Consider the following 19,439-nt stretch of genomic DNA (forward strand, 5'->3'; position numbering starts at 1 on the left):
GAGCTCTGCCCTGCTTCCTGAGCTCCTGGTGACTTGGGCTTTTCGCCGGCTGCCCATTCCATGGTCTTAGAGCATTATCCTCTCACTCCTTCAGCACTTAGTGCATCTGCCTGTGCTGAGTCCTGGGCAGCGACAGGACAGGTGCAGAGAAGGCACCACTCCGCCCTGCCACTGGAGAGACACAGGCCAAGGCCATCTGCCTCTCCCTCAGCCCTTCCACCAGGCACCTCACTCAGCTGCTCACCCCTTTCCCGCTCGGCCAGCCTGTGAGTGTGCTGAGATCCACTTGATTATGTGCCGGGACTTATTGATTTCTGGCTCGAGTCCTCAGGAGCTGCAGAGGCTTGTGCTTCTCTTGCAAAAACAAACAATCACACTGAGAGGCTCTGCCTCTTAATACTGGTGGGCTCAGACTGTCAATAGAGAGGGGCCCAGAGTCGGGCTCTCTAATTGGCGAGGCAAAAGCGAATCTAGTCCCTTCCTTCTCAGGCCCTCACAGTAGCAGGAAAACATTTCCCTCAAGGATCGGCGGTGCCACAGGGTCCATCGGGAGGGCAGGGTGGACAGGGAGCCCCGCCAATGAAGGGAGCACTGGCTCCACGCACAGCTAGGGCAGCATTTTCCTAGCCCCGGACCCCTTTCTGGTCCGGCCTGTCTTCTGAAACCCCATTTGTTTCATTTCTCTACACAGGAAAAACAGCCTCACTCTTGGCAACAGAGATGAGTTGGGTCAGCTGTGTGCTGGGCACAGCTGGCTCCCCACCCCTCTGAAGGGGTCTGTCTAATGGGACGGACAGGCGACAAGACTGCTGGGGACAAATGCGGAGGAACCCATGAAGGGAAGATGGCTTGTGTGGACACCAGTTTGGAAAGCTCCACAGAGATGGTGAGGACAAGCTGGGCGGGACCATGACAAGGAGAGTGGAGCCAGGTGAGGGCAGAGGGCCCAGGGAAGGCTGAGCTTCTCCCCAAGGCAGGAGGAGAGGGGTACCAGGAATCAGACTGGGACAGGAGAGGGGATGCGTTGGAAGCGGGAGGACAGTCCACAACACAAGTAGGTGGATATAAAGGAATGGTGGCCATAATGGGGCAGCTGGGGACATGGGCAGGGGCGGTCCACAGGTATCCGGGAAGTGAAATTAGTTGTCTGCATGGATTGGATGGGCCCAGGGCACAGAGAGGAGTCAAGGTGGGACCTTGTGGCTGAAGGAGGGTGGAACCTGGGAGAGGGTGGGACCAGAGCAGATGATGAATTCTCTTTAGGAGTAAACGGGACTGTGTCCAAGGGCCGCCAGACACAGAGCTGGGGGTGTAGGGGAGAGCTCTGGGCTTGGACAAGCCTGAGACCCCTCAGCAAGGTTGGAAATGGAGGCCGTGGAGTCGCTTTCCGGAGGCAGGTGTGAGGGCTGGCCGTGGTGACCACTTGGGAGTGAAGAGTCCTGGTCAAGCGGGGTCACGCTGTGCAGGGGGCTGCTTGCGCTGAGAGCTGGGCAGAAGCAGCAGGCCTGGTGCTGCCAGATTTGCTCCCTTGGGGAGGGAAGTTGCAAACTGGGGTTTCTGTGAAATGTCTTAATTTTTAAATGTTGGCCAAGACAAGAAATATTTTAGTGGTGTGAACCAAATTAAACATGTCTACAGACCGGTTTTAGATCCAGGAGGGAGAGAAAGCATTGGCATTTAACGGATGGGCAGGCATCAGGAGCCTAGCAGGAAGCCCACAGTGGAGGGGCTGTCTCCAGGACTGGCGGCCCTGGTGGGCGTGGTGGTTGAGGTGCCAGACCAAGGAGGGAGATGAGGAGGGGATGTGTGGGCTGGGGGCAGGATCGAGGGGTTCCCTGGCCTCTGGACCACCTGAGTAGGGTGGTGGGAGGGAAAGGGTGTGCTCCCCCCTTTCCCTGAGCCTGACAACATGTCCTCTCCGTCCCCAGAAAGCTACTGAGAGGAACACACATCCCTGGAACCAGACACGGATGGACCATATGCCACCATGGGAAGGCTGGCTCTCCTGCAAGAGGAGCACATTCAATGTCAGCATCTCAGTCTGTGAACGGAGAGCCGAGGACTCTGACTCTGGGCCCGCTGAGCCACACGAGAGCCACGGAACACATGGAGGGGTGCCTGGGCCCTGGTACTGGCCCTGGCTCCAGCCGTCTCCATGCAGACAGTCAGCCTGGGCCTTTCTCCCGACAGGAGAGAGGCGCTTGGCTGACACACAGCACTTTCCTGGACAGGCAGAGCAGTCAGAGCTGAGGCCTGGGGATGACAGCCTCCTACCTGGGCTTCCACATTAGCCACACTGGGCCCCCCTCCCTGCCCTCAGGGACCTCCTTCGAGGGGGAACTGAGATGTCTTGAGGGAAATATGGACAGAACCCAGACAGACCCACAGCAGCTGCTGCCTCTGGGGCAGAAAGCCCTTTTCTGTATCTGCTGGCCAAGCCATGCTTCAGAAAACTCCGGGAAGCTTTTGGATAGAGAACAAGAAGTCGACACTCGGAGTGCATCAGGCTCAGGAGAAGATAATGCATCATGACCAAATTACCATGGTCTAACATCTCCACCAATTGCATCCAAATTAGCAGGAATAATTATGATTCACTTTAATTAGTGACTATGGAAGCGAAGCCTTGGGCTGGTGGGCAGAGCCTGGTGTGACAGCCAGGAGGGGAGAGGGTATCCCGGCCAGTGAGGCTGCTGCGGTAATGGAGCCAGAACCTGCAGCCATTGGTTTCTGCTGGTCTCCCGTCTTGTGAATGTCTGCTTTGTTACAGACGGTAGCCTCTTCCCCCCTCACCACTCCCATCCCATCATTGCTGGGCCACGTTCACCTCCAGCACCAAGAGAACCCCCCGGCCCCTGCCACCCACTCCCCCACCCTGTGAGTGGGCTCCACATCGCCCCCACTTTACAGATGGGGAAAGAGGTGGCTTAGACATCTGAGGAACCTGCCCAAGATCAGCCAGCCAGGTCTGTCCTCCCGGAGCCTTCTGGAGGCGGTGCGGAAGGTGTTGTCCCCAAATTCTTCCCTTGTCCCTGAGCTAGGGGCCCTCTGGTTCGGCTCCATGAAAGGATTTGTCTGCCCGTAGACCTTCCACTGGGAGAGGAACCCCCCGGGCTGCAGCCCACCTCCCACATGGCTCTGGGACCAGCCGGCGTGTGCGCCCAGGCCCTCCTACCTTGAGAAACAGCGCTCCCTTCGAGGCCAGGCTGTCGACGCCCTTCCCGTTGGTGTAACAGTGATAGGCGGCGTCCATGACGGGGTAGCGGCTGGCGAAGAAGAGGCCACTGTTGAAACACTTGAAGCAGCAGCTGGCCTCGCAGCAGCGGCGGCAGCAGCAGCAGCCTTGGCAGCCGTAGACCCCGACGTCGTACACGATGTACTCGAAGTAGCCGTGCAGCTGGTTTTTCAACTTGGTGGCCGCCCGCTTGTCGAACACCTCCTGCAGACACAGGAAGTCCAGGTTGGCGGGGAAGAAGGCCGAGATCTCGTGGTCGAAGGCCTCGTCCGGGTGCCGCCGCTTGCGGGCGGCCACCTTCTTCACCACCGAGGCCTTGTGCGGGGCCTTGCCCTGGGTGGCGCCCGGCTCCCCGCTGCCGCCGCTGTCCAGCCCGGCGGCGGCGCGCGCCTTCACCAGCGACTCCTTGGAAGCAGAGCGGCTGCCCAGGCTCCCCGAGTCCCCGTCCCGCCGACTGTGGTTGGGCGTCTGGCCCCGCGGGCCCCCGCCACCGGCCCCGTTCCTGGCCTGGCCCCCGGCGGCGGCGGCGGTGGCAGGGTCGTCGGCCTCGGGGTGCCGGCCTCCCTCCTCGCCAGCGATGCGCACGATGCAGGCGCTCTCCAGGCCGCCGCCGCAGTCCATGGGGTCCCCGGAAGCCGGGCCGTTGGCAGCCTCTTCGCTGGGGTGACGCCCGCTGTTGCCCTTGTAGTCCACGGAGGCAGTCCTCTTAATGCCCCCCGGGACGGCCCGGGCCGTGCCATCGCCCTGCGGCGACACCAGGCTGCTGAAGCTGGCCGCGCTGATGGAGGTGTTGGTGGGCGAGTCGATGTAGATTTTTATCTGGGGCCGGCTGGCCCCATTGCGGATCCGGTGCCCAATCTCTTTGGCCCGCACTTGGGTCTTATACACGTTGTTGTGCCTGGCCAGCGACTCGGGGAGGAGGCAGACGTTGGCGGTGGCAAAGCAGAAGCTTTTGCCAGGACCCGCGCCCTTCCATTCGCGGAGTAGGGCCGCCCCGCCCGCCGGGCCCTTGTCCTCCAGCCGGGAGTAGACGTAGGGCCTGCGGGCACACTGCAGCGGGCACCAGAAGAGGAAGCCAAGGAACGCGAAGGGCAGCGAGGTGACCAGGAAGCCCAGGTAGATGGGCAGGAAGAGCACGATGCAGAGCAGCTGGCTCTTCTGGCAGGGCGCGGGCGTGAACAAGGCCAGCAGCTGGTCCAGCAGCCAGTAGCATGGGAAGATGAGGTACCAGGACACGGCGTGCAGGGCAGACAGACAGCTATTGGGAAAGGGGGTCGTGTACAAAACCATCGCAGCTCACTGGGTGCCGCGGCCGGCCCTACTACATGGTGTCCGTGGCGACGCAGGCACGTTCCTGGGCGGGGTGGGCGCGTGGGGGGCGGCAGGAGGAGCGGTCACGTCCTGGTGAGATGTGACTTGGGATGGTTGGTGGCCAGTGTTGGCCGGCCGGTCATGGTTCACCTCAGTGGGCCATGCCAGGCCACCGAGGCCTGCTGGAGAGCCTGCGGCACAGAGAGAAGAGAGGGCTTTTGTTAGTTTTTAGGGGAGCAGACTGGGTGCTGGGGCTGTTGGCCCTGTTTACCCCATTCCTGCTTCCTCTGGCATGAGAAGGACCGTTCCCAGGGCCAGACAGAAGCTAGCTGCTCACACGGGGTATGTGTGTTAGGTTTTCTTGGCGTAAACAGCTTGGTGACATGACTGTCTCTGGCTGACCATCTTGATTTAAAAAAAATATATATATATATATATATATATATATATATATATATATATATATACACACATATATATATATATATATATATATATATATATATTTATATTTATTACAGAGAGGAAGAGAGAGGGATAGAGAGTTAGAAACATTGATGAGAGAGAATCATCGATCAGCTGCCTCTTGCACACCCCCTACTGGGGATGTGCCCGCAACTAAGGTACATGCTCTTGACCGGAATCGAACCTGGGACCCTTGAGTCCGCAGGCTGACGCTCTATCCACTGAGCCAAACCGGTTTTGGCTGACCATCTCGATTTTATAACCTAATTGCTTGAAATCTGGCCCAGGATTTCAGAGGAGCCCAGCTTTGTGGGTGCTGAGTAGGCAGGGTGGGGATCCTGGAGGGTGCCTGGACCTGACACTGGCCCAGAGCATCTGGGGTGAGCCTGAGGGGAGCCTCACTGAGTGGCCCACAAATCAGAATGAAGAGGGAACAAACCACAGAGAAATGCGACTAGAGTCCTGGGGTGGAGGGCTGTGTGGCTGGCAGGACCCCCGAGAGAAGGCTCCCCCACAGCCAGGCTCTCGCTGTGCTCAGCCTACAGCATCAGAGCACTTCTGCATTCCACTCCCGCTGACCCCCAGCAAAAATCCCCACCTGACGGGGGTCCAGGCACAGCCTGGACGTTACTAACATCCAGAATGATCAGAGTTCCCAGGTTCCCAGGGTCCCTAATGGTCCCTGCAACTTCGGAGAAGATCCCTGAGGCCTTGAGGGTCTGCCCCAAGCTTCCCCTTTAATTTCCCAAGACACAGCTCCTGGGCCCGGCAGAGGCCCAGAGCTGCCGGAATGAGTCTCCCTGGTCCCTGTCCCAGAGCTGACTTTAAGGCTCTGCCCGGGCAAGGCCGCCAGGTGCATTTATTGTGCTGAGTGTGACATCTATACAGACAAGAATGTGGGGACCCCCAGTGATCAGGCTGTGCTGAAGCTTGTCGGACCATAACCCAGAGTTTTCATCACCAGAGAGCTGGGGGGAGGGGGGTTCATGCCCTGTCTCACCAACCCGGCCCAACTTCTGCCCTGGCTCCACTGGGAGGTGGGGTCTGTCCGTATTGCCATCCATCCTGGCTTCCCCAGGTGGGCTTGTCTGCCCCGAGGGGCACGGTCACATGGAGTGAGGACTTGAGCTTGGCTGAGCCCTGGCTGTGAGGGCAGTTCTGGAGGAAGGCTCTGGGAGGAGGAGAAGGGTCTGTACTGTCCATGCCGCATCGCCCTGTAAGCACACTGGCCCGTGGTCCTCAGTTAGAGGTGAACGTGGCCTCGCTTGCGAAGGCTTCCTGAGTGAAAGTCCCTCTGATCTCCGAGTGGCTCGTCCCCGGCGCTGGCGAATCAGGGTTGGTGTTTGGTTTTAGCTGGGACAGGACTGGGGGTGGTGGTGGTGGTGGTGCAGAAGGTGTGTCTCCCTATTCAGCTGCCCAGCGTCCCCACTCCTGCTCTGGCCCTAGAAACCCTCTGGGCAGGTTCCGCCCCAGCCTTGCCTGTAGTGACAGTGAGTGGCCAGGCCTGAGCGCCCTGCCTCCCCTGGGCTGGTCATCGGAGTGTTTGTGGTCCCCACTCAGGTATCATTGGGTTAGGTGGCCCAGGGAGCCAACAGGTATGCCGGCCACCATGGCAGCCCTCTAAGATGAGGCAGATCTGAGCATCGCAGCCCTTCCCGCCTCCATCCTAACCCTCCGTGGCTGCCCCGGGTCCCCTGCCCAGAGCCCCTCCTCTGCCTGCCGCCCTTCAGCAGTGCCCTGGCTAGAAGGAGCCTCCGGGTGCTGCCTGCTTGCCCTTCTCCGCCCCCCCCCCCCCCCCCGCAGCCCCTGCATGTACCCGGGCGCTGCTGACGCAGTTGGCACAAAAGGGCTTGCCACCAGCGGAGCTGGTTTCTAAAGCTCTGTGGTTATTTTGTCTCCGTGAAATGAAAGGAGGGCAAACAAACAACAGCACATTAATTAGGCTGATCTATACTTTCCCCACGAAAGAGGAGAGTGAGCGTTAAATACTGGAGGCTGGCACCCTCTCCGTGAACGCCGGAGTCTTCGCCGGGGCTGCGGGGCAGGACGTGGGCACACAGGCACCCAGCCTGCACCCCTGTCTGGGCCCCTGCTCTTGCCTGTGCTCTTGCAGGTGGGACCTGTGGGTGGCCCAGGCCAGGCTCCGTCCCCGCCTTGGGGAGAACACTTCCTGTCCTCCGTGCTTTGGTCCTCTGCGTGCCTGTGCTGGGGCTGCACCGGGGCCGAGGGAAGTCCACCATGGGTATCGGGTGGGGCTGACAGATCCCTCCATGGCCATGTGTGCTGAGCTGTCACAGCTCCACCCCTCAGGCTGGATTCTTTCAGATTCCTGTTTTATAGCCGACAATGACCCCTATGTTTATCCCTTGTGGATCCTGGAGTGTGGCTTCCAGGGTTGCTCGGGGTGCCTTCAGCTTAACACACTACAGTCTCCAATTCTGGGCTGGGGTCCCAGTGTGGGGGTGCTATACAGTGCTCACCAGAGGGCAACCTCTCTATAACTGGAACCCCCAGATGCACCTCTTCCCCCCGTCCCTGCCCCATCGCTGCACGCTCAGCTTGGGAGCCAGGTGCAGGCTGACCTGAAGGAAATCTGGCACGGGCGTCAGGCTTGCTGAGCCCCTGTCTCGTCTATGACCCGAGGGGGGCAATCCCTGTCGCCCAGGGCTATCACATGATCATGAGGATGAAAGCCGGGCAGGCCACTAAGATGGCTGGCCCTGTTCATTCCCCACTCCCCAGTCCTTGTTGCGCCTCCTCGGCCTCTCCTACCCTGAGGTTGGCCCGTGTGCCCTGTTTGCTCTCCAGCCTGTGGATTCAGTAGTTTGAAGGCGGTACCAGCTGGTCTGGGCACAGATCTGGGGGCAGCCTGAGCCCACCTGCTGAGCTCCCAGGCCCCCGACTGACCCGAAGGGCCTTCCGGTCCTCAGAGATGCTGTCTACCCTGTTTAGGTCGGAGCCCCTGACCTTCGCTAACCTGTTCCACTTCCTGCAGCAAGATCTGACCGGGCCGTGGAGCCAGGATGGACGGTGGAAGTGGAGAACACCATAGCTTGCAGATTGACAGGTGGAAGGGGAACTGGCTGAGGGAGGTTTGGGAGCCCAGATGATGCTAAATTTAGAAGGGAGAGGAAAAGTGCTTGGTTTAGGACATGGGCAGGGCCCGGGAGGTCACGGGCCCAGCCGCTCTGGGGCAGGCCTGGGGCAATGACAGGAAGAAGCTCCACACCATATTGCTCCTGTGGGGCCACTGATGACCTGCAGTGACCTGTCAGATACCTTGTTGCTAACCTGTGGCCTGCAGCCACCAGAGCGTGGGAAGGAGGTTTGTGGACTGTTCAGCAGACTCCCGGGCCCAGCAGCCAGTAGCAATGGCAAAGAAGCTGCTCTAGCATCCCCTGGGGAGGGCATCCTCAGGAAAGGGGCCTGTTTGGGTGTTGACGGAGGGGAAGGTGGGGCCCCAACAGCCTTCGTGGGCAAGCTGCAGTGGATAGGACCTCTGCTCCTATATGCCCAGCATCACTGCACCAAGACAGCGTTCCTTTTCCCATCTCCCTGGGAGATGGGCCTGGCGTGCATGCTGGTGTATAGACTTGCTGCAGAGGCCAGAGGGTCCTGGGTGGGTGCTGACCTGAGTTTGAATGTCTTTTGCAGGGGAAAGTGAGCAAACGCTCAGCTCTGCCGGCCCCTCTGACAAAGCCTGCATCATCTTTTGGGATCTCTGAGCCTCAGGGAACTTCTGGGAAGTTGATGAGGGTCAGGAGCTTCCTCGTGTGAGGCTAGGATGGGGCCTGTCCCCCCTTCCTGGCCCTTCCACCTGGTCCTCATGGAGCCTTCCATCGAGCATCAGGGCGGGCAGTCCTGGAGCAGAGGGACCTCCTCCCATCCTCCTTGCATCCACAGGCTCAGGTCTAGCAGGAGCTGGGCCAAGCCCGAGGTTTCCGCAGGAAAGGCCGAGAGGATCGCTCCAATCCAATTACTAGAATGTGCTCACATTGGCTGGCAGCCCCGAGATGGGGCCGGCCCATTTCTGCCTGGATGCCTGCAGGGGAGGGGTTGGCATGGCAACGTGAGCTCAGAGCTGCTGAAACTTGAAGTCAAATCGTAGCTGGGAGGACAGAATGACTGAGAGGAGCCTTTCTGAGTGATGGGCATCAGACAAATCCAGGTTTGTCCCTGAAAGCCCCATCCCTGAAGCAGAACTGGGGTGTGGCACGGCCTGTGTGCCATAGTGGGATTCCTGCCAACACAGCTGTGGGAGTCAAATGCCTGTCTAGAGCCAAAGCACCCTCCCCTTCCTCGAAGCCCTCCCTCACTTCCCTACCCCTCCTACATACAGTCCCACAGTCCCTCTAATCAGACATGTGTCTGTCTGCACATCAGGACATCCCCCTCCCCCCAGCCTTGGAGCTTCCAGTGGAGTCTCAGGCACCAACACAGGCCCTAGTCCTCGCCTGCTCCACCTCTCTGGTTGGGCAGGCCCACTTTTGTCAGCCCCACTCCAATCCAAGGGGAGGGCAGTGAGCTACACCAGGCCAATCAGCACCACAGCCCCCTAACCTCAAACTGAATACTCACATGACCCAAGCTCTCCTTGGACCCCTCAGCATTTCCTCTGAGATGGAAACGCTAAGAACCTGAGGCTTCTGGAGCCTTCCTTGAGAGGGAAAAGCATTAGGGCTGGAAGGAGAGAAGCCAAGTCATGGTGACATCGTTTAACTCCCTGTGCCTGAAGCCAGCATACCTCCTAGACTTTCTAGTCAACAAATCAACACATTACCCTCTTATTGGCTCTAAGTCACTTGGAGTTGCTTTTCTGCCACTTCTCACCAAAGGGATCCCATCTACAAACTCAATTCTTATCAGTTCTACTCCATGAAAACCTCCTGTGGCACAACAGGGCAAAGAGGGGCCCCCTCCTGAGTCCTGGGAGGCCCTTCCTCACCCGGTGCCCTGGTTTGTGCTCAGCGAGCATCGCTCTGGAGACAGCCGGGCAGCCATTCTGAACACTAACTCACGTGTCAGAGGTGACGGGTCAGGTCCCTGAATATCGAACACACTGCTTAACTGACCCTCTGAGCCGTGGTGGCCTCTTCTCCTGAGCACGTGTAAGAACAGTCTCAGGGCAGTTAGAGACGATGCATGTGTTGCGCTTAGCACAGTGCCTACCACATCTCTAGTAATACTTCTATTACTAGTCCTGCTGCAAAGGCCCCCAAGAGACAGCTGGAGCCTCCAGGCTTCCTCCTTAGACGGCCATTTGCTTGACAAAAAGGGCACACTGCTATCCCAGTTGAGGGGTAAGGGTGGTGCAGGGCATGCTGGGGCTTCCGCCTTTGGTAGAACTGTCGGTCGTGGGCCGCTTGTGCAAGCCCGAGTCCCAGGCCTCCGCAGAAGCCAGGTGCAGGCGAAGGGGCTATAAAAATTTCAGAGAAACTTTCCACGGGAGCTATTAATGCATCATGTGGTTTCTGAGAATAGGAACAGGCTGCGCGCAGCTCCGCGCACTCCTTCAGTCAGCCAGCCTCGTCGGCGTTTCCATGTCAGAACTCAGAAAGCAGATGAAGCTGATTCTTGCGTGACTGGAAAGCAAATCTGGAGCAGCCAGGTTGGAGGCATATGTGCTAGGGATGCCCAAACCAACCTGATGCTGAAAATAGCAGCCCTCCTGGGTTTAGAACCTTGTGCTGCAGTGACGTGGGCCTTAAGAGTATGGGCTCCATCACAGCAGGGGGCCGAGCTTGGGGATCTGATCACCCTACCCTCTACTGCTTGCCATTCCGGAATCACCTATTGGTGACTGAAAAGGGGGCCATGAAAAACAGGCTGGATGGTGGCTGGCACCTGAGTCCGCACCTGAGCCGTTTGGAGCATCATCTCTCCTTCCCATGGACCCTTGACCTATACTCAAGAGCCTGCCTGCAGCCAGACCTGTCGGTTCAGAGTCTGCCGGGAGCGGAAGCCGACAGGGCTCCCACCAGCCCTGTGCTCTCAGGGAGGCTGATCCCTGGGTGGAGAAATGGGGTGATGCCTCCTCCCTGGTGAAAATCAGGTCTGAGATCACTGTTCCCAGGGTCTTCTCCCTATGAGCACTGACAAGGCAGCTCCGGGGCAGGACTGGAGCTGGCAGTTCGACTACCGGAGAGAAGGCTTCAACATCCCTCCGCGAGGCTCAAATCAGGAGGCCACATGCCAACAGCTGGGCATCTAGATGGGCGTGGCCTCCTCCTCAGGTGCTCTGAGACCCCCAGGTGCTGGGGTCTGTGCCTGAACTGAGCCTCGCCAAGAGCCCTAAGCAGGGGATTCTGGAACACCCCCCCACAGGTCAAGACCCCTCCTCAGGTGAGCTCTGTGGCATATGCTGCATGGCTGACTGAGTGCCAGCCCCCAGCATGTCTCAGCCAGCCAGTGCCACCTCCTCCCTCAGGGAGACCCCCTCAAGGATGGAGACCAGGGACGGAGGAATCTTGCTCCTTTGGGGTGAGGCCTCTGTTCCAGCCACGTCCCCGCTTCCCTGACACGAGGGCTGATGTTAATGGTTCATGAGCCGAACAAGGCTTGGAACGTTGCTTTGCCTGAGAAGAAATGACAGCATACTTTCTGTGGGAGTAGAACTTTAAATACAAGTCCACACAAATGGTATGACTGATGCAGACCTGGTGTTCAGCTTCGTTTCAAGCTCAGTGTTTCCTCCCCGAATGGATTGGCCGGCTGAGTGCTGTGTAGGCATTTCAAGGCACCAGAGAACACAGATGAAGACAACAAACCTTCCTAAAACAGAACAGACTTGCTACATTCTTCTGATGGGAATCATCTCACAGCCAGCCTTACATTTTCTCTGCAAAGAACATTTTAACAAACTGAGTCCTCCAGGAGGATTTATGCAGAGATTAAAAAGCAAATCCATGCAAATCCTATATAATAAAAGGCTAATATGCAAATTGTCTCCTTGACTAGGAGTTCGACTGGGAGTTTGGCCAGGGGGCAGGGCCAGCTTGTCAGCCACCCATGGCCCCTCCTCCCAGCTGGCCCCACTCCCAATTGGCCTCCCCCACCCTGATCAGAGCAGACCAGCAGGACCCCACCTGTGCACAAATTCGTGAGTAAATAAAATCAGGCAATGGCATCTCATCAACCCTTGCCCTGGGTGGCTGGGCTGAGGGCCAGATTTCTGGGCCAAGATTGGATCTCACTCAGCACTGAGAGCTGAGGCTCTTGTCCTTAGACCTTTTAAAGATCTTGGACTCTGAGCGACCACTATACTGAGGTCTTCCCTCTGCACAGGGTACCACAGGAACCCTTGGCTCTGAGAGAACCAGCCAGAAGACCACCTCCCCTTAAGAAAGGATGCCCCAGCTCAGGCCAAACCTGCTTGCTTGAGGAGGCCTCCAACCTGCCTTTGGACCAGGACCTGCTCCAGAATGTATAACTGGAAGGGATTGGAGGCTGATGGAGTCTGCTGCCTACAGGGTGAGACTTAGAGCCTCGTCTGCATAAGACTGAATTAGTCATGTGTCCTTCATGGGTCTAGAGCAAGTTCCATCTAATTTCTGCCACCCAATCTGCTTCCAAAGGCCTTCTGAGGCTCTGGGTTCCAATTCATCCTGCCCCTTAGGTAGTGGTAGGCCTGTCTATACCTGCTCTTGGCTGTTGAATCCTACTCTGAAAAGGGTGACAAGATCTCTCGGCAGGCGCATGCCAGGGCTGGCGCGGGGAGGGGCTGGGCAGCAGCTGGTAGGCAGGGGATGCTCAGGGCACATCTCTAATGAGTCAGATGCAACTCTGAGATTGTAAGGGATATTTCACAGCGAGGGCCAGGAATCTCCGGGGGCGGGGCCTTTGCTTTCTAGGCGTGCATAGTTGAGTGTGGGGGTGTCCTCTCAGAGCAAGGGTCAGGAACCTTTTTCCTGCCGAGGGCCATGTGGGTATTTATAACATCATCCGCAGGCCAAACAAAATTATCGACTTAAAAATTAGCCTGCTCTATTTGGTCAAACATTTAATTAACTGACCCCTGATGTCTTGGCAGGGCCAGACCAAATGACTTTGCGAGTCCTATACGTATGTTCCCTACCCCTGTCCTAGGGTATGGAGACAGGGAAGTGGTAGGTGGTGGGTGAAGCCGGTAGTGAGCAAGGGAAGGAGGTCTCAGAGAGCTGAGAAAGGGCACGAGGGAGGCAGAGTCACTCGGGGAGTCCTGACAGCTAGATCCTAGACGGCAGGCCAGAAAGAGACTGAGGGTTGGACTGGGGGGAGGGGGGAGGTAAGGAGTAGCTGTGGAAAATAGGCCTGAGAGGAGAATCTGACACACTGACACAGTTTATCCCTGGTTGGATTTGTTTAACTTAAATGCTTAAAATGTCTGCTTAGCATTCCATCTGCACCATACAGACCCAGCTAGCCGCAAGCAGGCCATGGGCCCAGAGCCACAGCGAGCGATAGCTCAGAGCCTAGCATGCCGGCTGGGCCTGTGTCTTGCGCTCTGGGAGGGCCGAGTGACCCTCTGGCTGGCTGGGGGGTCTCGGCAGCCACCCAACTTGAGGCCACCTGCATCACCCCCACTGCTAGACAGGAGGTGGACATGGTGTCTGGTAAAGCTTTGGAAAGAAAATGAACAGAACAGAGGTCAGCATCCATGAGAAACCAGTCGGTACAGTTTCAATCAGATTTGCTTTAAGAAATCGGCCCCACAGGAGGCTTAAGCTGCTTGGTCCTCATCTGTCTCTCCTCCTTCTTGTCCCCTTCTTGCACTTGAGACTGCCTGCTTCCCAGAGCCCCTTGTCCCCTCCTTCCCTGCACATCCCTTAGGAGCTGGACCTTCCCTTGTTTCTTCTCTCCTCTATTTCCCCCCTTGAGTCACCTGTTTCCAGATGACAGCCAGCCCAGGTGTCTCTCCTAACCTCTGACCTCATGGACAGCTCTTCATCTCCCCCTACAAGTTCAGTCTTCCTCTTCCGCTTCTCCAACATCCGCTCTGTCTCCTGAGCAGTCCTCCATTCCCCGCCTCCTCTCACCAGCCCACTGTTCTGCCTCCCTCACCCCTTGTCTCCATCCCCAGGGCCTGCCATGCCCACACCCAGCCTCACCCTCCCGCCTAGATACCGCCGCCGCCGCCATCTGGTCTCTCTGAGCCGGCCTCCCCTCTTGTGGCCCATCTGGAAGCTGGTAGGATCTTTCTATGCTCCATGTCGGACTACGTTGCTCCCCCGTTAAACCCTTTGGCGGCCCCAGCGGCCTCCAGGAAGATGCACGAGGCAGAAAAGAAAGGGTAGGAAGGGGCAGGCTAGGCCCAGCGGCCTGCTGGCTCTGCTCCTCTCCTGGCCCTGACCTGCACAGTTCCCACCATGCCTTGCTAGTCTCCCATGCCTTTACTGGGGCTGTTCCCTCACCATCCACATCTGTGTGAAGGGATAAGGCCTCCACAGAAGGGCTTAAGGTTTGGAAGTCACAGTGATGGCCTCTTCGCCAAACCCTACCAGTCCTCTACTCTATGGCCCCAGGGATGACTAGGGGGCCGTGGCGTAAGCAGGCCATTTCTCTCAGGACAAAGGGCAGGTTTTTTAAAAAAAATTTAAAATATATTTTATTGATTTTACACAGAGAGGAACTGAGAGGGATAGAGAGTAAGAAATGTCAATAAGAGAGGAACATCGACCAGCTGCCTCCTGCACCCACCCCCCCCCCCCCACTGGGGATGTGCCCACAACCAAGGCACGTGCCCTTGACCAGGATCAAACCCGGAACCCCTCAGTCCACAGGCCGATGCTCTATCCACTGAGCCAAACTGGTTTTGGCCAGAGGGCAGTTTTCATGCTTTATTATGTTTGTTGTCTGCACACCAGAAAGGTGACCAGCCCCTCATACCGTCAGATCTACCCAGCTAGAAACAGGACTCTGGGAAAGAAGGCTCCAGCAATGTTGGTCTATTTCTTCCCTCACAACTCAAGGAGGAACAGCCTATGTGTGACCCTGTGGGGCGTCTCTGCAGGATCAGGGGCTCTGCCCACATGGCTAACACCAGCAGCCCTGGAGCCCGGGGAGGAGGGGCTGAGGTGCTCACCCAATCTCTCCAACCTCCAGTCCTAGGAGAGTCAAGATCTGAGTTCTAATTCTGTGTCCCCATTGCAGGCAGTCCAGCGTTCCATCCCGTCACCTGGTCCTAGCTGTGTGTTGTGCACACAACAGAAACCCGGATGACTGACTGTCAAGTGTCAGCCCTGCCCCCACAAACCTAGAGTCCAGCTTTCTGGGCACCAGCGGCCTGCTCAGGACCTCAGACTCATTCCCCCTCTCCTTTCCTTTCTCCGTCCCCATGAGGCAGTCCATGGCACGGACACGAGGAAGACTGGAAATGAGCATCAGACAAGCGGAATCAACAGATCCATTTCTCGGGGACATCCGAGCAGATGTCACACAGCACACACCTCCCAGAACGTGCATCTGCCCGGGACAAACTACGCGGGTCCTGCTGGCCCTTCTTACAGATGAGAAAACGGACTCAGAAAACAGCAGGACACCTGACTCGAGTTTCCTTTTCCTCCCTGCCTTTCTCAGCAAGGCCGAAGACGCACGGTAGGCAAACGTATTCAAAATATATAGATGGGCGCTGTCCGGAACCAAGGCCCCCGACCCAGGAAAAGTTCCCAGGGAACAGTGCGAAAGTCCCCGCGCCATCTCCCTCCTTCTGCTTGTTCTTCCCCGTCAAGCTCCACAGAACAAGATCCTCATCTCTTTTCCCCAGCCCCCTGAGGGTCACACTTGTCACCCCCTCTCCCTGAGGCCTTAGCGAAGACCCCCGTCATCTTCCCCCCTCCCTGTGGACTGCCAGCCTCACCCACCTCCTCTTCTGTTCTTCCTTCTAGTCCTTATCACGTTGGGCCCACAAAAATCTCTACCCCCAGCCTGGCACCCCCCAAAAAACATTCAATCTGCCAGCATTTGGGAGGGGGAAGGTTCTTATCATTGGACTGAGCTTCCCCCGTGGTTGGGGGTCACTGTTTTGCTAAGTTTCTGCTTTTATTCCTGAGAATGGCCCAGAACTTTGAATTATTGATGGCTTCACGAGTAGAATTACCAGGTAAAGGTTAAAGCCTCTGATTCATATTGCCAAACCGCTTCCCACCCAACTCACTTGAGAGTGTCTGGTTCACAGCATCCTTACCAGCTCTGGCTTTTAGCATTAAGATAAAATTTAAAAGTTTATTGGGTACCGATATCTGGTTCTGCTTTACTGGATACTTAAATTGTTTTCCTTCATTTTTGTGAAATGCTGCCTCAATCCTTTTTTTTTTTTTTTTAACATATTGCAGGAGTTTGTATTTCCTCCATCTTGGGGTGTGTCAGACATACCCTCTCTGCGGGCATTGTACCCCGCAGGAGGCCTGCTTCGGAATAGAACCAGACTGCCTGCCCGATTGCTTAGCCCAGAGCTGTGTTGTCAGACGTTCTAACTGAGCAGCAGAACCCTCTCTGAAGCAATCTCACACAGCACCGCTGAAGTAAAACATTAACAAGCAGCCTTTTCCAGGAGCCCCCGTCTTACCCGAGGCTGGACCGTTGGGACCTCCTTTTCCTTCTGTCTGAAGAGCGGGCGTCACTGTGGGGTCAAGGACCTGCAAGGAGACGAGGAGCGGTTTACAGAGGCGGCTGGAACACAACCCGCAGCAGAGCAGCCCAGCGCAGGTGAGCCGGGTCCAAGGGCCCGGGGGCCCCACCCGGGCCGCGGGAGGCCCTGCCGCACCCTCCATGTCGCCGAGGAGAGGGTGTGGGCCCCACCGTCCCCGTGTGGACTTAGTGCAGCCGGAGAGGGTGGGAACGGAGGAGGTCTGTGTGACACACTCGGACAGGCCGGCAGCGGGTGGAGGTGTGCGGGGTGGGGGAGGGGAGATGCAAATTCAGACCTCCTGCCCCGTGGGACCTGGGTTTGATCTGATGGGTGAGGCCAGAACCACCAGCGCTCTCCCCAGGGGATACCTGGCGTGGGGAGCCCCGAGCCCAGGCCCAGGAGCAGGAACAGTGGTTACCAGGCCTGGACAGGGTGGGGTGGGGGAGGAGGCCTGTGGGGAGGAAGAACTAGGGGGTTTGGCAGCAGATAAGGGAGGGGAAGTACACAGGGCGAAGGGCTCGGCAGAGGTGGGGGTGGCGGGGCCGGCTGCTATCAGCTTCCTGCATCGCTTACAGACTCGGTCTGAGATCTGCTGCCCAAGTCACCGGCGCCCCACGGAGGAGGGGGTAGGGGGCACTCTTAGGCGGGTGCTGTTGTCTGGCCCGCCCCACCCTTCTAGCTGGGTCCCTGACCTCAGGTGTTGGCCCTGCCCCCTGATTTCTGGCCCGACCCCCTGCCCCCTGGCCCCAGGCAGCCCTCGGAGCTCACCCTTTGGCTTCAGATAAATAGTCCAAGCTCTTTGGTCCGGTCCTAAGTCCAGACCCCAGCTTTCCAGCCGATCTTAGCTCCTGGCCCTGGTCCCTGGATTCGAGCCCCCATCGGGCGAGGGCTCCCGGGCAGCACTCCTTGGCTCTCCACCTTCTCCAGCCAGTCCCGCTGCCTGCCCACAGCCCTCTAACCACCCCCCATCCCTGGGAGGGAGACTGTTCCCACCCGCACCCCAAGTCCCCACTGGACCATTCCCTGTTCTGTATGTAAAGTCACCCAAACTAAGTGCTTCAGAAGAATCTGAAGCCGGAGTCCCAGGACCTCTGCCCCCAAGCCAGAGCTGTTTGCAGAATGACTGGAGGGAGTGACTCCCCGCTTGGCAAACAGTTGGTGCCCTCCTGACTAGGAATCCACATAGAGAAGCTCCAGGGACACATGGGTTCCGGCCATGAATGGCGTTGGGCGAGTTATTTAACCCGTGGGTCTCAGATGGCCCCTCCTCTGTAATACTGAATGGCCACGGCCAGGACCAAGTGAGCCTGGGCACTTGGTGCTGCCAGATGAGGGTAGGAAGAGGGAAGTTGGAGCTCCTAGGTCCTAGCTCCACCTGAGGTGACCTGTGTTCCCCTCCGGGCCCTTGCTTCAATGGCGGCACCGTGGCTTATTTCCTCTGAGCTAAGCATCTGGTAGGTGTTTCTCCCACCCACAGCCTGGGGAGCCCAGCCTCCTGAGAGGTCAGAGGGTAGCTGCTGTCCTGGCCTCCAGGGGAGGTCCTGTCCCTGGGGCATCGGCCAGGGTTACGACCTGCATGAACCTCTGTCCTTCACCCTCTTGCTGGGCTCACCTGGCCCCAGACCGCAGGCTGGCAGGCCCCTGGCAAGAGGCAGGCCTCTCCTGAGCCGTCGGGCCTGGGCGACTCAGCTCTGCTGCCCTCTACTTGCTCCTCCCCTCTCAGTGCGACCGTGTCAGGGACATTCCCTCCACTGTCCCCCAAACCAGCTGTACAGCCTCTCTCCCTCACCAAACTCCACTGGAAAACATCCCCTGTGTGTTTTTTAAAATTAGAATCAAATGGCAGGAACTAACTATTTAGGGAGGGTTTCCTGAGTGGAAATGGAATCTCCACAACCTTAACATTACAGGACCTTTTTTTTTTTTTTTTTAAAGAAAAGAAAACCATGTCAGATCGTTGATACTCTGAGCCAGACCTTGGTTCAGACGTGCTCTCCTCTGCCCTTTCACAAACTACAGCCTTTCCCCATTTTTGAAAATAAGATCACACCAAGTCAGGGATGAGAAATGGGAAAAATTCCTCCAGAGCCTCCCTCTGCCGGCTGCACATCTCAGTCCTCCACTCCCAGGTGAGCAGCATCGGCTCCTGCTACCCCCCAGCTCAGCAGCATCATTCAAAACGCACCGGCAGGAACTGGTGAGACAGACGAACCTCTCATCCCGGGTGCGGGGCCTGTGGTGGCGCTGCTCTCCTGCTCTGGAAGCCGGCGGTGCCCGAGCCCGCGGCCTCGGGGCCTCTCTCTTAAGTAGGCGGCGGGAGAGGGGCCGGGAGGCCCGAGGGGGCGGGCACGGAAAGTGGGCCGTGTACCCAGCACAGCAAGGCAGTGTCCGCAGAGCCAGCTGTGGCCTGCACACGCGCCCGCCTGCCTGTCCAGCAGGGGCCTCCAGCCCACAGGCCCCTGGACCACAGACCGGCGGCACCTGGGCTGACCCCTGATGGACGTGCAGCTCTGAGCGAGTCGCCGTCCCCAGACAAAAAGAGCCGGGCCGCGTTCCTGGACGCCTCTAACCTCTCCTGAGACGCCGCCTGGGCGGCAGAAACGGCCGTGGGGCCGGACCCGGCTGCTCCCTGGGCCAGCACGTCATGGCGTCAGGCCAGGCGTGTCTCCACGCCTCAGTTTCTACGTTCTTGAAATAAGGATAAATCACACAGACTTTTCTGGGTCTGGAAATGATGCTGGCACCTCCGAGGATGATTTATCGGCATGGTGGTGCGGGGGCCAGCTGCCTTCAGCAGAGTTCAAGCCCAGAGAGGTCTGGGAA

The 19,439-nt window shown here is 57.9% G+C and overlaps 2 protein-coding genes across 2 annotated transcripts in view; both read right to left on the minus strand.

Moving 5' to 3' along the window:
- Window positions 1–19,439, minus strand: part of LOC311610140 (dipeptidase 2-like) — a 564,319-nt gene that overhangs the window by 260,730 nt on the left and 284,150 nt on the right. The window lies entirely within an intron of this gene.
- Window positions 1–19,439, minus strand: part of SMPD3 (sphingomyelin phosphodiesterase 3) — a 77,434-nt gene that overhangs the window by 7,796 nt on the left and 50,199 nt on the right. The window contains exons 2-3 of the mRNA XM_084861052.1: window positions 16,554–16,623; window positions 3,176–4,737 (exon numbers count right to left, since the gene is read on the minus strand). Coding sequence (XP_084717178.1) covers window positions 3,176–4,525 — 1,350 coding nt within the window. The 5' untranslated portion in view covers window positions 4,526–4,737; window positions 16,554–16,623. The remainder of the gene's footprint in view (window positions 1–3,175; window positions 4,738–16,553; window positions 16,624–19,439) is intronic.

This window comes from Pipistrellus hanaki (assembly GCF_964339955.1).
Source record: "Pipistrellus hanaki genome assembly, chromosome: 15".
NCBI lineage: Eukaryota > Metazoa > Chordata > Mammalia > Chiroptera > Vespertilionidae > Pipistrellus > Pipistrellus hanaki.